This window comes from Neovison vison, chromosome 2 (assembly GCF_020171115.1).
Source record: "Neovison vison isolate M4711 chromosome 2, ASM_NN_V1, whole genome shotgun sequence".
NCBI classification, from domain to species: Eukaryota; Metazoa; Chordata; class Mammalia; order Carnivora; family Mustelidae; genus Neogale; species Neogale vison.
The window spans coordinates 212958259-212973676 of record NC_058092.1 but is presented as its reverse complement, the minus strand read 5'-3'; the positions used below and the strand labels follow the sequence as shown (position 1 = coordinate 212973676).

Below are 15418 nucleotides of genomic sequence, written 5' to 3'. Positions count from 1 at the left end.
CACAGAGCCCCACTGGGGGCTCGATCCCAGGACCCTGAAATCATGACTTGAGCCAAAGGCAGAGACTTCACCCACTGAGCCATCCAGGCGCCCCTAACCCCGAGGTTCTGATAAACCTCCCTGGGAGGATATGCTCTCTCATTCTCCAGGCTGAATGTCACTAAAGACGTGTGCCACTGTTTCCTTTGTAAATATGTGACATATTTTAGATTTGCTGAGGAGTAAAACAGATTGAGAACCACTGTGTTAGTGATCTTACCGAGGACCAATCTATAAGTGGGTTTAGGGCACTTTGCTTTCCATTCATTTATTCAGCAGACATGTATTCAGTACTTACTGTGAGTCAGGCAGCATTATAGGTGTCGCAGGCATGCAAAAGTAAAGATATGGGCTGTTGTTTAACAGTTTCAGATGTGCAAGAAGAAAAAGTTATGAAGATCTTTTTCCCAACAATGTGAATATACTTAACACTAGTGACTTGTACACTAATAAACAGTTAAGATGGTAAATTTTGTGTTCCGTGCTTTTCACATTTTTTTAAAAGATTTTATTTATTTATTTGAGAGACAGAAATCACAAGTAGGCAAAGAGGCAGCAGGAGGCAGGCACCCTGCAGAGCAGAGAGCCTGATGCGGGGCTTGATCCCAGGACCCTAGGATCATGACCTGAGCTGAAAGCAAAGGCTTTAACCACTGAGCCATCCAGGCACCCCTCCACATTTTTTTTTTTAAGGATAAGATATGGTGCCAGCCCTCAGGGAAGATTTCATTTGCGCTGGAGACAACTACAGATGCATGGAACCAGTAATAACACATTGTGTATTAAATATCAATCATGGGGGTGCCTGGGTGGCTCAGTGGGTTGAAGCCTCTGCCTTCAGCTCAGGTCTTGATCCGAGGGTCCAGGATGGGCCCGCATGGGGCTCTCTGCTCAGCAGGGAGCCTGCTTCCCTTCCTCTCTCTCTGCCTGCCTCTCTGCCTACTTGTGATCTCGGTCTGTTAAATAAATACATTTAAAAATATATATATATCAATCATGGCAATTCCCAGCTCACAGTTATTGCCCTACTCCCCAGTCATAGAGGTAGACCTGAACCAATGATGTCCACTGTCCTTGTAACTTGACCCTGACCTCTGGCCACCTCCTGGGAGGAGACAACTGATCTAACCTGCACAGATTTCTGAAACTTGAATGGGAGATCAGAAACTGGAGCTGTTGAAGCTGCTACCTGAATGGGGGTGTCTAGAAACTCCAGTTGCTGAGGCCCCAGAGCGGCCCAGCTTCCCGCTCTTTGCAAAGCCAGGCTGGCTAGTGCTGCCTCTGGTTCCGAGAGCTGCTGCGGAGTCCTTCCAATACATCTCTGTTGACTGAAGCTAGCCACAATCACTGTTGTTTTCCACAAAATAACTTGAATTAAAACCCAAACCAGAAGTGCTTCTTCTAGGAAATGAAAGTTGCAGTTGATTAAGGACTTGCTGGTGATAAGAGAAGGAAGATCTTTAGTTAGGTAATAATATAGGTGGTTGATTGGTTAGTTCATAGATTTACACAGCAAATCCTTGTTCCATAAACAAACACCTTACCTTGAAGAAACTGCTTATGGCTTGTTAACAGGAGCAGGTTACTCTTCTATTGGATGTACAGGGTCACAGGAGGAGGAAGGGACTGTGTGTGTGGCCCAAGCTATGCAGGGTTCCTCCCCCTTCTCCCCGTCCTTATTCAGTTGCAAAACTTTGCTAAGGGGCGCCTGTAGCTTAAGCCTCTGCCTTTGGCTCTGGTCATGACCCCAGAGTCCTGGGATGGAGCCCCGCATCGAGCCCTCATCGAGCCCCGCATCGAGCCCCGCATCGAGCCCCGCATCGAGCCCCGCATCGAGCCCCGCATCGAGCCGTGCATCGGGCTCTCTGCTCAGCGGGGAGACTGCTTCCCACCGCCCCCCTCCCCGCCTACTTGTAATCTCTGTCAAATAAATAAACAAAATCTTAAAAAAAAAAAAAAAAAACTTTGCTAAGATTAGAGGAAGAAGGAGAAGCGGGAGGAGGTTGGGATGCAAAGGTGGGGACTGCAGTTGTCCCTCTGGCAGCCCGGGGTGGGACGACTGCCCGGGAGGCAAAAGGTGTGTGTATTTAGAAAGAGAGGAGGGGGGCGCCTGGGTGGCGCCTGGGTGGCTCAGTGGGTTAAGCCGTGCCTTCGGCTCGGGTCATGATCTCAGGGTCCTGGGATCGAGTCCCGAATTGGGCGCTCTGCTCAGCAGAGGGCCTGCTTCCCTTCCTCTCTCTCTGCCTGCCTCTCTGCCTGCCTCTCTGCCTACTTGTGATCTCTCTGTCAAATAAATGAATAAAATCTTTAAAAAAAAAAAAAGGAGAAAGAGAGGAGGGAGCTGCCCAGGAAGCTCCCTTGGAGGGGATAATGCAACCCGGTTGCATCCCTCCCAGTTTCCTAGCAAAAGAATGCATCTGCATCGGGAGCCCGAGATCGTTGATGGGTAGAGAGACTGACGTGGAAGGGATGGAAAGAGGCTTAATGACTGCTGGGCATAGGCTGTGTCCCTGCAGCTGGGAAGGGCCTCGGTTCACTCAACAGGCCGTTTCTACCCAGCTTCGGCCACAGAGCCACTCTTAGCAGAGTTCAATAAACGTCTTCTGAACTGTGCGAGGCAGGTGCAAAAGGCAGGGCCGATAGCCTCGTAAGCCGCGAAAAAACCCGGGCTTGGGACCTAAGGAGGGAGAGGCCTCGCGCGATTCCTCGAAAACCTCGCCGATTTCCCGGCAGGAAGTCAAGGGGCGGGCGCAGAGGTGCTCTTGGGCTTCGAAACTGGAAAGGAGGGAGGCGATTTGGCGGATTTAAGGGTCCGGGACCGAGGTCACCCGGAAAGCGGATCTGAGCTCCGGATCTGAGCTCCTCGCTCAGACCCGGAAGATGAATCGCATTCCGGACCAGGGAGGATTTAAGCCGTTGCCTGGGAAACGGAAAGGAGGTGGAGCCGAGCCTGACTTTGACAGGGGCCGGAGCAGGGGAGGGACTCCGCGCCAGACTGGCTTTGCCCCCCCCAGGGGGCGTGGCCTACCTGTGACTGACAGGCACCCCCCAGGGCGGGGCTGGCTTGAGACCGACAGCCCGACTGAGGAAACGGGGCTTTGGCTGTGATTCGTCGGGCACCGCGAGGGGACAGGGGACTAGCCTAGTCTGGCTGGCATGCGCCCACAGCGCCGGAGCTGAAACTGGCCCCCACCACTGCCCCTAAGATGCCGGCCTCAGTGACCCTAGAAAAGAGTAGGGGACTCCAGAACAGAGCAGGATATACTGACTTGCTCCCTCCCTCTGGCCAGGCTAAGCCAGAGGGGAGCCCTTTTCCTCCTTAGAGCATGGGCTGGGAGAGAGGGAGGGTTGTGGTCTTCATAATGGGCAAGGTGGGGGCTCTGGAGCAGGTGAGGCCAGGCCAGGGGAAGAAGGCTGGGAGGAAGACCAAGGACGCAGATGTAGGCTCCCAAAGAAGGGTCCCAGAGTCTGAGCAGGAGGAGGAGAAAGGGAGGCCCAAGAATGGGGGAAATCGCTTTCCAGTGAGAAAAGGGCTGCCTCTGCCCAAATGCTGACTTGTGAGGAAAAAGTCCAAGAGTCTGGAAGCAGTTTGGAAAAGGTACCTGGCTAGGCTTTGCCCCTAGAGAGCCAGCTGGTGAAGTGAGCTGAAAGCAAACTTGCTCTGAGAAGCAGGTGTGGAACTAGGAAGGAAAGATGGCAAGAGAGCCTTCCTTCCTAACTGTTCCCCCCAGTGCCTTGGCTGGTCGTCTCTCTGATAGGGCTTGGTGTTATCTGCAGAGTGTAAATAAGTACATTATAAAATGTTCTTAGTGATTTTAACAGAGATTCCTGCACCTCACTCCCCAAGTAGGTTTATTTTACATGGATTTTCCAATAAAAGTTCAAGGCCGCTTTTCAAGGGGCTACCGAAGGCCAAAGCTGTACCTTCAGACAGAGGCTTGAAGAGTTGACCCAGGGCCCCATGGGCTTGGTGGGAGGCAGCACTCAAGACAGGCAGAACAGGATGGAATTGAAACGTGTCTTCTAAATGTCACCCCATATTTAAAAAAAAAATTTTTAAGTAAGCTCTGGGTCGAAGGTGGGGCTTGAATTCATGAGCCCAAGACCAGGAGTCACATGCTGGACTGACCGAGCCAGCTGGGGCCCCCTCTAAATGTTGCCACAAATTCAATCAAGAAAAAGATGGGTCAGGGCGCCTGGGTGGCTCAGTGCGTTAAAGCCTCTGCCTTCGGCTCAGATCATGATCCCAGGGTCCTAGAATTGAGCCCCGCATCGGGCTCTCTGCTTGACGGGGAGCCTGCTTCCCTCTCTCCCTCTCTGCCTACTTGTGATCTCTGTCTGTCAAATAAATAAATAAAATCTTAAAAAAAAAAAAAAAAGAGTAAGATGGGTCACCCAGTGAGGCTCAGTCGGTTAAGCAGCCTCTGCCTTCTGCTCAGGTCATGATCTCAGGGTCCTGGGATCCAGCCCTGCTTGGGGCTTCCTGCTCAGTGGGGAGTGTGCTTCTCCCTCCCCCTCCTCCCTGTTTGTGCTCTTTTATTCTCTCAAATAAATAAATTAAATATTAAAGAACAGGAATCTTTGCTCATGCTCCTTCAGCTATAAACCCCTCAATTCTTCTGTGGCTTTAGTAAAAGGTCTGAGTATACTGTGGGCCTCAGTTTTGCTGGACTGTAACCAAACTGGGCCCAGGGAGGAGACGCCCTGAAATGTCAAAGGGACCAGGAGAACTATTTCAAGTTTGGCTGGGGACTAGCAGGTCAGGAAGAAGCTTAGCGTCATGGCTTCAGAGTCACCAGGCTTGGCTTGAATCCTGGTTCCACCACTCCCTAGCTGTGTAGCTGTGGGCAACTTTTCACATGTCTTTAAGCCTGTGTTTTTGCTAAGAGTGGATATTAACATGTCTGGCCCCATGGTGGGTTGTGAAGATCATAAGAGATAATGGGCTTAAAGCACTGGGCTTTATTAAGCCTGGCATCACACATAGGGCTCAATAAGCAGTGGCTGCTGTCACCTCCACTGCCCATACGAGTGAATTTCTACGGCCCAAGACGCATAAGCGAGCCCAGGCCTACGTACCAGGTTCACTTCTGGCTACTGTGGGAACAAGTGGCCCTAAAGATTTTTCCCTAATCAAAAAAAAAAAAGATTTTTCCCTAATCACCTACTGTGAGAGGTTTGAGCTGACAAAGCGAAATAAAAGCTATGCCCTGCTTGGAGTAGACAATGGATTTTACTGTAGATTCATTCATGTTTATTCTTTTGCATCTTCCAAAGCCAAGACTTACGGTAAAAGATGCAGCTATAAACTGTTTAATAATAGCTCTCATCATCTATTCATAGACGTGAAATTTTGGTCTCAGTTTTCCCAGGAAAAAAAAAGGTGGGGGTTGCATAAGGAGGGATGGAGGGCCCTGGGATGGGGGTAGGGGGAATTAACCAGCAAATGGTCTGTGCCAGGCTTATTCCTGTGTTGTACTGATGGGGTGTGGAGGGGTATGGAGGGTGTGCTGGTGCCCTAACTTCTCTCTGATAGAGCTGGACAGTCCTTAGCCCTCTAGCCTTCCTCTCTCCAGAGGCTGCCCCGGGAACCAGAAGCTACCAACCCATGCCAAATGCCTGAAGGGAACCAAGAAGCCCAGAGTCTGGGTTGGCCTGTAGGTGTGTGATCAGCCTTCTTAGCAAAGAAGGAAATGGAAGGCATCTACATCCCTTCTAGGGTAGTTAGTACTCAGGGTGTGAATGGAGGACTGATTTTCTAATCTCACCGCGCCCTCTGCTGGGAGCTGAAGTTCCTTACAGAAGGGGAAGGAAGAGACTAAGACCTTCATTTCGTGGGGAGGAAAGGCAAGGCCACAGGCAGAAGGCTGGCTCTCCCTGGACCCGCAGGACATGGAATCAAGTGAAGATCAAGAAGTAGACAGGATGAAAAAAAAAAAAAAAAGAAGAAGAAGTAGACAGGGTTTCACTTTATTGAGTAACAATGGCATCATAGTTTTAGTTGCTGGTGGCAGATAGCTGGGAGAGAAGGAAAGTGCTCTTAGAGGATCCCATGGGGGCCTTCCTTCGTCGGCCAGAAGGCCCAACTCACTATTCTCACTGTACCACCCACTGCTTCGGCCACAGCTCATGGGAGTTGGAGTCAAGGTCCAGCCCTGTACCCTATGAATGTATCACCATATATTCCATTCCCAAGCCTACCTCTCCTTTGGACCCCCTGTGGATGCCCCGGCCCTTCTTCCTCTTGGGAGATGAGGGCAGGAGTAAGGGTAGGAGCAGGACTAAGCCTCACAAAAGAGGAGCTAAGGTCGGACTTCTGCTGAATGTCTAACAAGAGCCAACAGAACACAAAATGTCCTGTCTTAAGATTGTACACTCAGGGCCTAGTTGCCCTTGGGGGTGTCCTCGTCACATCCATCCACTCAGATACCTGAGCAGGGTAAGCACCATGTCCACAGCTGTGTCCCTCTGTAAGAGGGGGCAGTGGGAGCTCTTAAAGGGGAATGTTTGCTCTGCCTTCATGGCTTTTTGGTGTGAGGAAGGAGTTGGGACCGTAGCGTAGAGTCTATGATATCAGAGCAGACCAAGTACTCTGAAGGTCCCTAAAGACGCCCACACTGTGGCGTGGGGGAGATGGGAAGATGGCAGGGGTGCTACAGGATACTGACACTCCTTTGTTCTCAGAGAGGAGAGAGGATGAAGGTAATCTATTTCAGGATGTGGGGGATGCCTAAACTGCCTGTCTCCCTTAACCTGTCATGTCTTCCTCTGCCAGCCCAGTTCCCAGGTCAACTTTGGGAGCTAGGAACCAGAAGTCTGAAGAAGTCAGCCCAGTTTGGCTGGCTAGTGTCCCTCAGTCTCTGCACTGAGATCCCACGGCTCCTCCTGCATCTAGAAGGGGCGAGGTGCTGCTAGAAATGACTTGGCCAGTGGAACTGTTGAGGCAGGAAAGTCGTGTAGCCTGGCTGGCCGACAGGTGGCGAGAGGCCAAGAGAAGCCAGATAGCAGGATACCCTAGGACAGCATGTCTGTTCCTAGTTTCCAGAACAGCACGTACACACACACACACACACACACACTCTTACGCACATGTATCGCGTACGTACACACGTAGGCAGAGAAGCCCAGCAGAAAGGGATTGTGTGGCCCTGCTCTTTGAAACCAGAAAGGAGAGAAAAAGGCTGAATGGAGGCACCTCTCTCGGCCTAATGGACTGCTGGTCTCCCCGGCGGCTCCCCCACCCAGACCCCACCCAGTACCAGGCAGATGGGCAAGGGAAGGGGAGGGAGAGTGAGGCTCCAGGAAAGCAGCAGCCCTAGGAGGTGAGGGAAGGGGCCAGGGACTAACCCTCCCTCAAAGCCCCTTGTTGTAGTAAACCACTTCGATGTCAGGGTTTTGCTCACGGATCCGAGCTCTCAGCTCTGGCTCCAGCCTGCTCACAGGTAAGGAGCTGCAACAGAACAGCAGAGGTGGGCTGAGTATCCCCGGAACCCAGCCTGCATCAGGCCAAGCGATCACCGCCCTTCCTCCTCCCGGACTGAGGAATCTCCTTCGGCGGCCAGAAGGCCCAGCTCACTATCATTTCCCGGCCCCAGAATAAGTTTAGTGCCAGGCAGGCCAGCCCTCCTCCTGGAACACACTGAAGGCCCCTAAGGGCAGCTGCTTCCACAGATATGGAGACCCACCCAGAGTCCCCAGTCCAGCCGGGGGGCAGCACTTACCTTCTCTGGGGGAACAGGGCACAGCACAAGGGGGTGGCAAATACCAGGCTGGGGAGAAAAGCGTTGGAAAGGTTTGTGAAGTTTTGACCTAAGGCTGTTCCTTCCCTGCACCCCATGCCTTCTCTGGAGACAGCCCCCAGGGGTGGAGACTGATTAAAGCCAATGGTGACATTAGGTTCTGGCTGAGGGACGAGCCTCAGGGCAGCGACAGTGAGGGCCAGAACCAGCAGTTAAATGTGCATGAAACTCCTGGTTGGTACCAAAAGGTATATTTTCCTGCTTTCCTCTCACAAACGAAGACTAGAAATATCTCTTTGAGGGGCACCTGGATGGCTCAGTGGGTTAAGCCTCTGCCTTCAACTCAGGTCATGATCTCAGGATCCTGGGATCAAGCCCCACATTGGGCTCATTCTCTGCTCAGAAGAGAGCCTGCTTCCCCCACCCCCTCTCTCTCTCTGCCTGCCTCTCTGCCTACTTGTGATCTCTGTCTGTCAAATAAATAAATAAAATCTTTAAAAAAAAAAGAAGTATCTCTTCAACTAGACTCTTGGGCTTCAAGGATGAAGATCACCCACAGCACACCCTACAAATAAATGTCCCAAGACCCCCTACAAGCCAGATGTATGAATGAATGAAGTACATGAACATCTTAAAGTCAATAAATATCCACCACACCCACTGTGGAAAGGACACTCTCACACACCCTAGCTGAGTCTCCGCACACTTACCAGAAGCCCACCAGTCCCACCTGCAGGGGCGCCCCCAGCCAGGGGCGACGCTGTGGGGAAACAGAGACATTGGAATGGTTTGCAACCCCTCCTCCCCTCCCCTCCGCCAGGCCTGCTTGCGGACACCCTCCTTAGCAACCCATCACCCACTCCCCCCTCTCGGAATGGGTTCCACACCTCCTCTAATCCTCTACTCACTTCCTCCTGGCCTAGTGGCCTCCATGAACCTGTCCCTTCTCGATTCACTCCAGCCATAGGGACCACCATTCTGTTCCCCCCAATGGACCCAGTTGGTGCTCAATACTTGTGAATAAAAGATTCAGTGAAGGAGATTATATTCCTGTGTCCTGCTTCTCTGTTCTGTTCACGCATGTGTGAGCCCTTGTGTCTTACTGTTGTCCGTAGGTGACAGCATGAATATGCTGTCAGGTATGATAAGAGGTAATCCATCCCCGAGCCAGAGGCCTCGGGAGTGACACCGATTCTCTTCAGGACATAAACCATTTCCTTCCTTCCCTTATCTTTTCCTCCTGTCCCCTCAGGGTTCCTTCACCCCAGCCCAATCCCCTCTTGCTGAAGGAATGAAGGAGGAGGAGGCAGCGCAGGGGTGGGGCAAACAGGGGGCATGTCTCAGACTCAGGCCAAGCTGGAAACAGGCTCGGGGGCAGGTCACTTCTGCTTCCAGCCACCACCACTTCCAGGATGGGAAAGGTGAGAGTGACCTACCTTTAGGAAGTCTTTCTTCTCCAGAGTGTCCATGATCACGGGGGGAATGGCTGCAGGGAGAGTAGGGCAGCAAAGGAGGGAGTTAGTGACGTGAACATCGGGATGCCCGGGAGAGACGGATCACCCTTCACAGCTCCTCCCACTCCCCCCAGTGTCACAGCCCCCAGAGTGCTCAAAGCCCCTGGAGAAGCCCCCCGACACCCTCCCCCAGGCGCCTGTGCCTCACCCATGGCAGGAATGGCCATGCAGATTCTTGATATCACCACCTGGAAGATTCCTTGCTTGGCCGCAGCCACCGAGTGGCCAAGTCTCTGATTTTCCTCATCGGTCACTGGGATGCCCACTTGCAGTTCCCTGAAAAGGAAAGGGGGTGGGGTGGGGTCACACCACAAGCCCTAAATCTTACCAGCAATGCCCTCTTGGGCAGCTGTTCCCTGGGGTCCCCTCAGGTGTCAGAGAGTCAAAGGCTATTGTTCCCAGCCCAGGATCCCAGAGTCAGATTGAGACTATGCCCAGAAACTTCTGTTTGGGGAGGGAGAGGGCTGGGCCCACCTGTGTGGGCGCGCATGCCCAGAGCGGGAGCCACTCACCTTTGCCTCATCAGGGGGATGTTGATGCAGTTGGCAGCTGCCACCGCGGCGAAGGGCACAAATCTGCCGACCAAGGGGGGCAGGTGCTGGGGGAGGGAAGATATCACTTAGTGGCCCTAAGGGCCATGGGATAGGAGGAACTCTGGGGAGAGATGTGGGGAGCCTGTGGATTGGTGTGGACAAAAGACGAGGAAAAGGGAGATGAATAAAGGGCACGTGGAGGGCATTTACCTTGGTGAGTGATTTGAGCCCCAGGGCTGTGGCCACGGCGCCCGTGGTGGCACTCACATAAGCCGTCCCCAGCTGCCTGTGGTGACAAGAGTCAGGACACAATGTGCGAGGTGAGCAGTCCGGCCCGCGGTTCTTTCTCTCAGGGAAAGGCCAAATCCTCCATACGTGAGGTATGGAAGGCAAGAGAAATTCCTCCCCTGCCACAGTGTTGGCTTGTCTGGAAGCTCCGCTCCCTCCCTTTCGAGAGAAGAGAGGCCCCCATAGCGCATGCAAGGGGATGCCATGCCCTCAGGCCAGGAAAGTGGGGAGAGGCGCAGGCCTCGAGGAAGGCTTTGAGGCATCTGAGGAACAAGCACAAGCACTGGGGGAACAGTAGCAAACAAGAGAAAGCAACAGGAGGCCGGGGCGGAGTCGCTGGGTTCGAGCTCTCACCTCACAGTGATGGGAGCATCGCCACTGCGGTTGGAGTAGTTGACAACAGCATTGAAGGACTGATTCACCCACTGCCAGAACACCACGGTTGGGGTCTTCCTGAGGGAAAAAAGACGCTTACTTCTGCTCCCCTCCACGGTGTCCCTCATCCTCAAATTCCTGATAATGCAACCCCAGAGGTTATGCCCAAACCATCAGGAGGAGCCCAGCTGAGGACCCTAGGACTTGCTCTGGTGACCCCCGCACGACCCTCCCCACCTGCCCCACTTACACAACCACAAACCCTGTCTCTGGGGTGGGGGGTGGGTGCCTGAGGCTGAGTTCCTCACGGTGTCTGGGATTCGAACACCCACACACTATTTTCAGCCCACCCGGCCTTCGCCTCGTCATCAAGCTACACTCTGGCGTGCCTAAAGTACTCAGGGAGGGCACCCATGGGACAGGACCTGCCTGTAGAAGGTGAGCATGCAGCCAGTGATGGTCATGTTCATGGGCACCTGCGCTGACATACGGCCAATCAGGACCACCTTCTCCCCCGTGTCCGGATGGAAGGCCGAGTCATACACATACTTGGCCCTCCACAGCTGGTCCTCGGTGAGCCCAGGTGTCACCACACCAGCCCTGCAAAGAATGGCAGGGAGGAGACAGGTAACTAGAGGTGGCAGATCTGTCCCTGTAAGGCCTGACCACTCAGCTCAGGGGACGTCTGGGCAGAGGACCAGGAACTTTGACCCCTGATCTCAGAATAAAGGAGCTCCTTATCTCGGTGGGAGAACAACATCTTCCCAGAAGAGTAGGCAGGTTCCTATTTCTGTTTTCCTTGTAGCCACACAGAGAGGGGTCCCCTTCTCTTTCTGCCTCAGTGCCTGGTCGTGGGTGATGGTGGTTCCCAGTGGAGTGAAATGGCTAGGGGCATCACAGGGGCTTTTTCTCCTGGAAACAAGGGGGAAGCTCTCCTTCTCCCTGGGCTCCACTTTGAGACCCTCTGTTCTTGTAGAGGGACACGCCTCTTTAGAGGGTTTGTGAAATAGACAGCAGTCCCCTGCCCACCAATATCCATGCCACCTCTTCAACCCAAACACCCTCAGATCTCTGGATTAAAGCTCTGTGCCATAGCTGTCTGTGAGTCCAACACATAAGGCCAGGGAAGAAAAGGTTGAGGAGTGGGGCAGGGTCACTCTCAAGCTTGGGGAGATAGATGCAAAAGGTACTGTAGTCATGGCAGGGAATGAGGCTCTGGGCTAGGGTCAGACGGGGGATTGGTCTACCTATAGTTCTGCATGATGTTCCGGGAAGCTTCCAGCTGTGCTCCAGACAGCAGCAGATTTCGGGGGTCGGTCACAGTGAAGAAGTGCCGGGCTCTGCCCAGGAAAGTGCTTTGGTCCCAGCGAGGTTCCTGGATATTGATATCCAAGGGCAACTCACCCATTTTCTGCAGGGCAAACACCAGCGTTGGGAGGACTCCAAGGAGGGGGTCCAAGAGCTCTGCCGGTGGGAACCTCTGGTGGGCCCTGCCCTAGTTCCTGGGCCGCTCGCCAATCCCTTCCAGAGCTCAAGGTGACTCCAGATAGGTTAGCAGGGTTGTGGGGGAGGAGCTGTTTTCCAGGCAATGTTCTGCCTCGGAGACTTGCAGCCACGGGAGAAGGGGGCAGGGGAAAACAGAACCAGAAAAACAGATCTCCTTTGCACTCTGGCCTGGTGCAGATTTTCACCAGAGAGGGCTGACACGTGTATGGTTGACGCAAGAGCAGCAGCTAATCCTGTGTAGTTACTCTCGGGCTCTCTATGCACAAAAATACATATTATATGCATTATATATCCATGTTCACGTCAGCTTTAAGGCCCAGCTGCCTGGAGACCTAGATGCAAACTTCCAAGGCTGCTGGGGAAGATGGCATAAGCCATCCAAAACCCCAGCCCCTGATTGGAGGAGAGCAAGGGCTCAATGGCCACCCCAGGGGCTTATCTATTCCAGATCTCAAGTCAGGGACGCTGATGCCGGTCACGGTCACGCATGCGTGCTAGTGGGCACGCCCCAGTCTCCTTTCCAGGGGCATCTTCCTCAACCCACACTGAATGGCCCCAGGCCCTCCTTGTTCCCCAGCTGGGCGGGGCTGGCACAGACACCCATCCACCTCTCCCCAACACACCTACGGCCCAAAAGGATTCAGTAAGTGCCCTCTCCACCCAGTACAGAGAGGAAAACCTGAAGCAGCATCTGGCCGTGTTAGGCAAAATCCTACAATATGACTAATCCTCTCCACACTTCCTCCCTCCCTGGAGACACACCCTCCCCTCTCCCGTGCACTCACACGAACATACCCACACACATACATACATGCCCTACACAGACACACGGAGGACACGCCCTGCATACCCTAGCCCACAAAGACCGTTATCTGCACGCTCACACATGCACGCACAAACCATGGCCATCAGCTGCAGACGCCTGAATGTACAGCCCCATGAGGCCCCACCCTGACATTCCTCCCCGCAAGCCGCCTCCCCTCGCGCCCCAAGGATTCCTAGAACCAAAGATACTGAGTCCGGAGAGGACAGGGAGCACACTTCAAGGCAGGCTTCCGTCCCTCTTAGCCCCCCCCCATCTTCTATTCCCCTGACCGCCGAACCCCGCCCGGGACAGCAGACACTCACGCTTTCTTGAGCTCCGGGGCTTCTGGCCTCTGCAGCTCCCAGACCCGCCTTCCTCTAGGCGCCGCGCCCCTGCTCCTGCCCTCCCACCCATCACGCGTAACGTCACGCGTGACGCTAACCGGCAGGAGGGGCAGGGGCTCTCCGCCTCCGCGCGTTCGCCGAGCGTGCCCAGGGATTGGCAGAGCCTGGGGGCGGTGGGTGCCATTTGGGGAGACGCCCCCAGCCCGGGCTCCCGGGACCTGGCCCAGCGCCGCCTCCCAGAGCCAATCAGGGCTCGGGAATCAGTTCTGGCCAGTCCCCAACCAGAGAGAGGAGGGGAGGGATGGCGGAGCGCTGCCCCTTTGCTTGCAGTCCCCTAGCTGGCCTCTTGGGGGACCTGGCCTCGGGCCCCAACGTGTCTAGGTTCCCCCGGCGAAGGCTCGCAGCGCTTTCCACGGCGCGGAGGGGCCATCCTCTGATGGTGCGCTCCGAGGGCCTCGGATTACCGCCCGGCTTGTTGCCAGATGGCCGCCTGGGCAAGCGGCCTCTGCCTCCTTGGCCCCCAGGGCTCCTACCCCAGTCCCCACAAGCTCTTGTCGCAGCACTCCACAGTCTCCCTCCTGCCTGTGTCCTCTCTATGTCCCCACCCTTTTCCTCCTCCAGCCCCCTCCTTATCCGCCTCTTGTAACCCCTAGCTCCACTGGGTCCCCAGTTTCCTTCTGCCCCCAATCCCTATGCCTGCACCGCAGACCTTAGCCCTAGTCCCTGCCCTGGGATGTGTAGGGGCAGAAGGCTCAAGATACCTCTGTCTGCATCAAGCAAGTGGATCAGAACGATTCTTCCTCCCCATAGTGTCGTGGAACCAGCGGCTCCACCCTGTGCCCTTTCCAGAACTGAATGGCCGGAGACACAGCGACACAGAAGGAGGATGCAAGTGAAAGAAGGCAGTACACACACACACACACACACACACACACACTTCACAACTCACCCGGTCACCTCAGAGAACACGCCTGCCCCGTACCCAGGCGCCAGCCCACGCTGTGCCAACCGAATGCTTACACCCTCTCTGCCCAGGTGCCTTTCCCTCACTGAGGCCTTGGGGGTGGCAATTCCAAGAGCCCTAGTGTCTGGCTTGGCCTGGAGAAGAAGCGGTTCTGGGCTCCCCTGCACTGAACCCGTAGCGGGAGGGGACCAGGCGTGACCCAAACCCTAAGTTCATGGGGGCGGGGTAAGGCGTCAGAACTCGAACTGCAGCGGGCAGAGCCCAGAGACCTCAGCCCAGGTGACAAACTGCTGTCCTGCGTGCCCAAGGGAGGGGACAGAGGCAGTGACTGGCGGCTGTCGCAGCCAATGGGAGCCTGCACCTACGCAGGCCGGCCTTATTCCCGTAGTCTGGGCGGAGCGCGGGCGAGGTTTCCCCCGGTTGCTGTGCACGCTGGCGCCCACGGGCGGGAGAGGCCGCCGGCGGCCGCACCAGCGAGCAGGTGAGGGGAGCCAAGCTGGAGAGGTGGGGGCCGAGAGGACCGACCCGAGGGTGGGATGCTGTGTTCTGAGTTCCAGAGCTGCTTTGGGGGACTTGGCTCCGGGTTTTGTGCGCACTGTTGTGGGGCTCTAGCCTGTAGGTCCTCCGCCAAAGCCTGGGAGAGGTTCAGGCCACCTCTTTAGAGGAGAGAGGAGGGGGACGGAGGGGACAGCAGCATGGGACCAAGGAAGCTATGGTGGTTGGGGAATCTCTGGGACCCTTGGCTGCAGCTGTCCCAGGTCCTGAAACCCTGCCCTAGAGATCCAAGCCCCCTACCCACAAACACAAGGAGAGGTGTGCAGGGAATTGTCCTGGCCCCAATTTCCTTCACACCATCTGAAGCCCTAGGGCCCGCAAGAATCCATCTCCACTCTACCCAGGACTGGGCACTGGGGTAGATGACTCCGCTGAGAGCCGGAATGAAGAGTGAATGAGAGGCTCCCACTGGCCTTGTAGAAATGGCTCCGAAAGTCTTGCGGTGGTGCCTGGACTGGGCCAGGGCCGGAGAGGAGAGGAGCCTAAGGCATGGGACGACAGGATGCTCAAATTAGGGCCAGGGTGGAAGTTCTAGGGGCAGCGAGGGCAGCGATTACACCATTGTCCCCATCCCTGCTCTCCATCCGCAGGCCTGGAGTGCACACTCCCGAGAAGCAGCCGAGGTGGGGCGCTCCCAGTACTGAGACCCCTGCCCCGCACAGAAGGCTCATGGAGCTGGGGGGCACGCAGGGCCCTTTTCGCAAGGGCTAGCAGGTTCCTTCTGGACTTGGAGGGCGCCGGCCCAGGCTAGCCACA

General features: G+C 55.0%; 1 protein-coding gene across 1 annotated transcript; it reads right to left on the bottom strand.

The window, feature by feature from the left end:
• Positions 1-5993: 5993 nt before the first annotated feature.
• SFXN3 (sideroflexin 3) lies at positions 5994-13222 on the bottom strand. The gene is made up of 11 exons (XM_044240336.1): positions 13123-13222; positions 11736-11899; positions 10918-11088; positions 10468-10566; positions 10036-10111; positions 9805-9890; positions 9441-9568; positions 9215-9264; positions 8489-8538; positions 7761-7808; positions 5994-7489 (listed from the first exon to the last, which is right to left on the bottom strand). The coding sequence occupies exons 2-11, from the start codon at positions 11894-11896 to the stop codon at positions 7393-7395; spliced, it is 966 nt and encodes a 321-aa protein (XP_044096271.1). The 5' UTR covers positions 11897-11899; positions 13123-13222; the 3' UTR covers positions 5994-7392.
• Positions 13223-15418: the final 2196 nt, after the last annotated feature.

Excerpts from the sequence above, each read along its gene's own strand:
- SFXN3 (XM_044240336.1), bottom strand. The coding sequence starts at position 11,896 with ATGGGTGAGTTGCCCTTGGATATCAATATCCAGGAACCTCGCTGGGAC. Across the intron at positions 10,567-10,917 it reads TGCATGCTCACCTTCTACAG|GAAGACCCCAACCGTGGTGT; the intron begins GCAGGTCCTGTC and ends TTTTTCCCTCAG. Across the intron at positions 9,569-9,804 it reads ATCCCCCTGATGAGGCAAAG|GGAACTGCAAGTGGGCATCC; the intron begins GTGAGTGGCTCC and ends TTTCCTTTTCAG.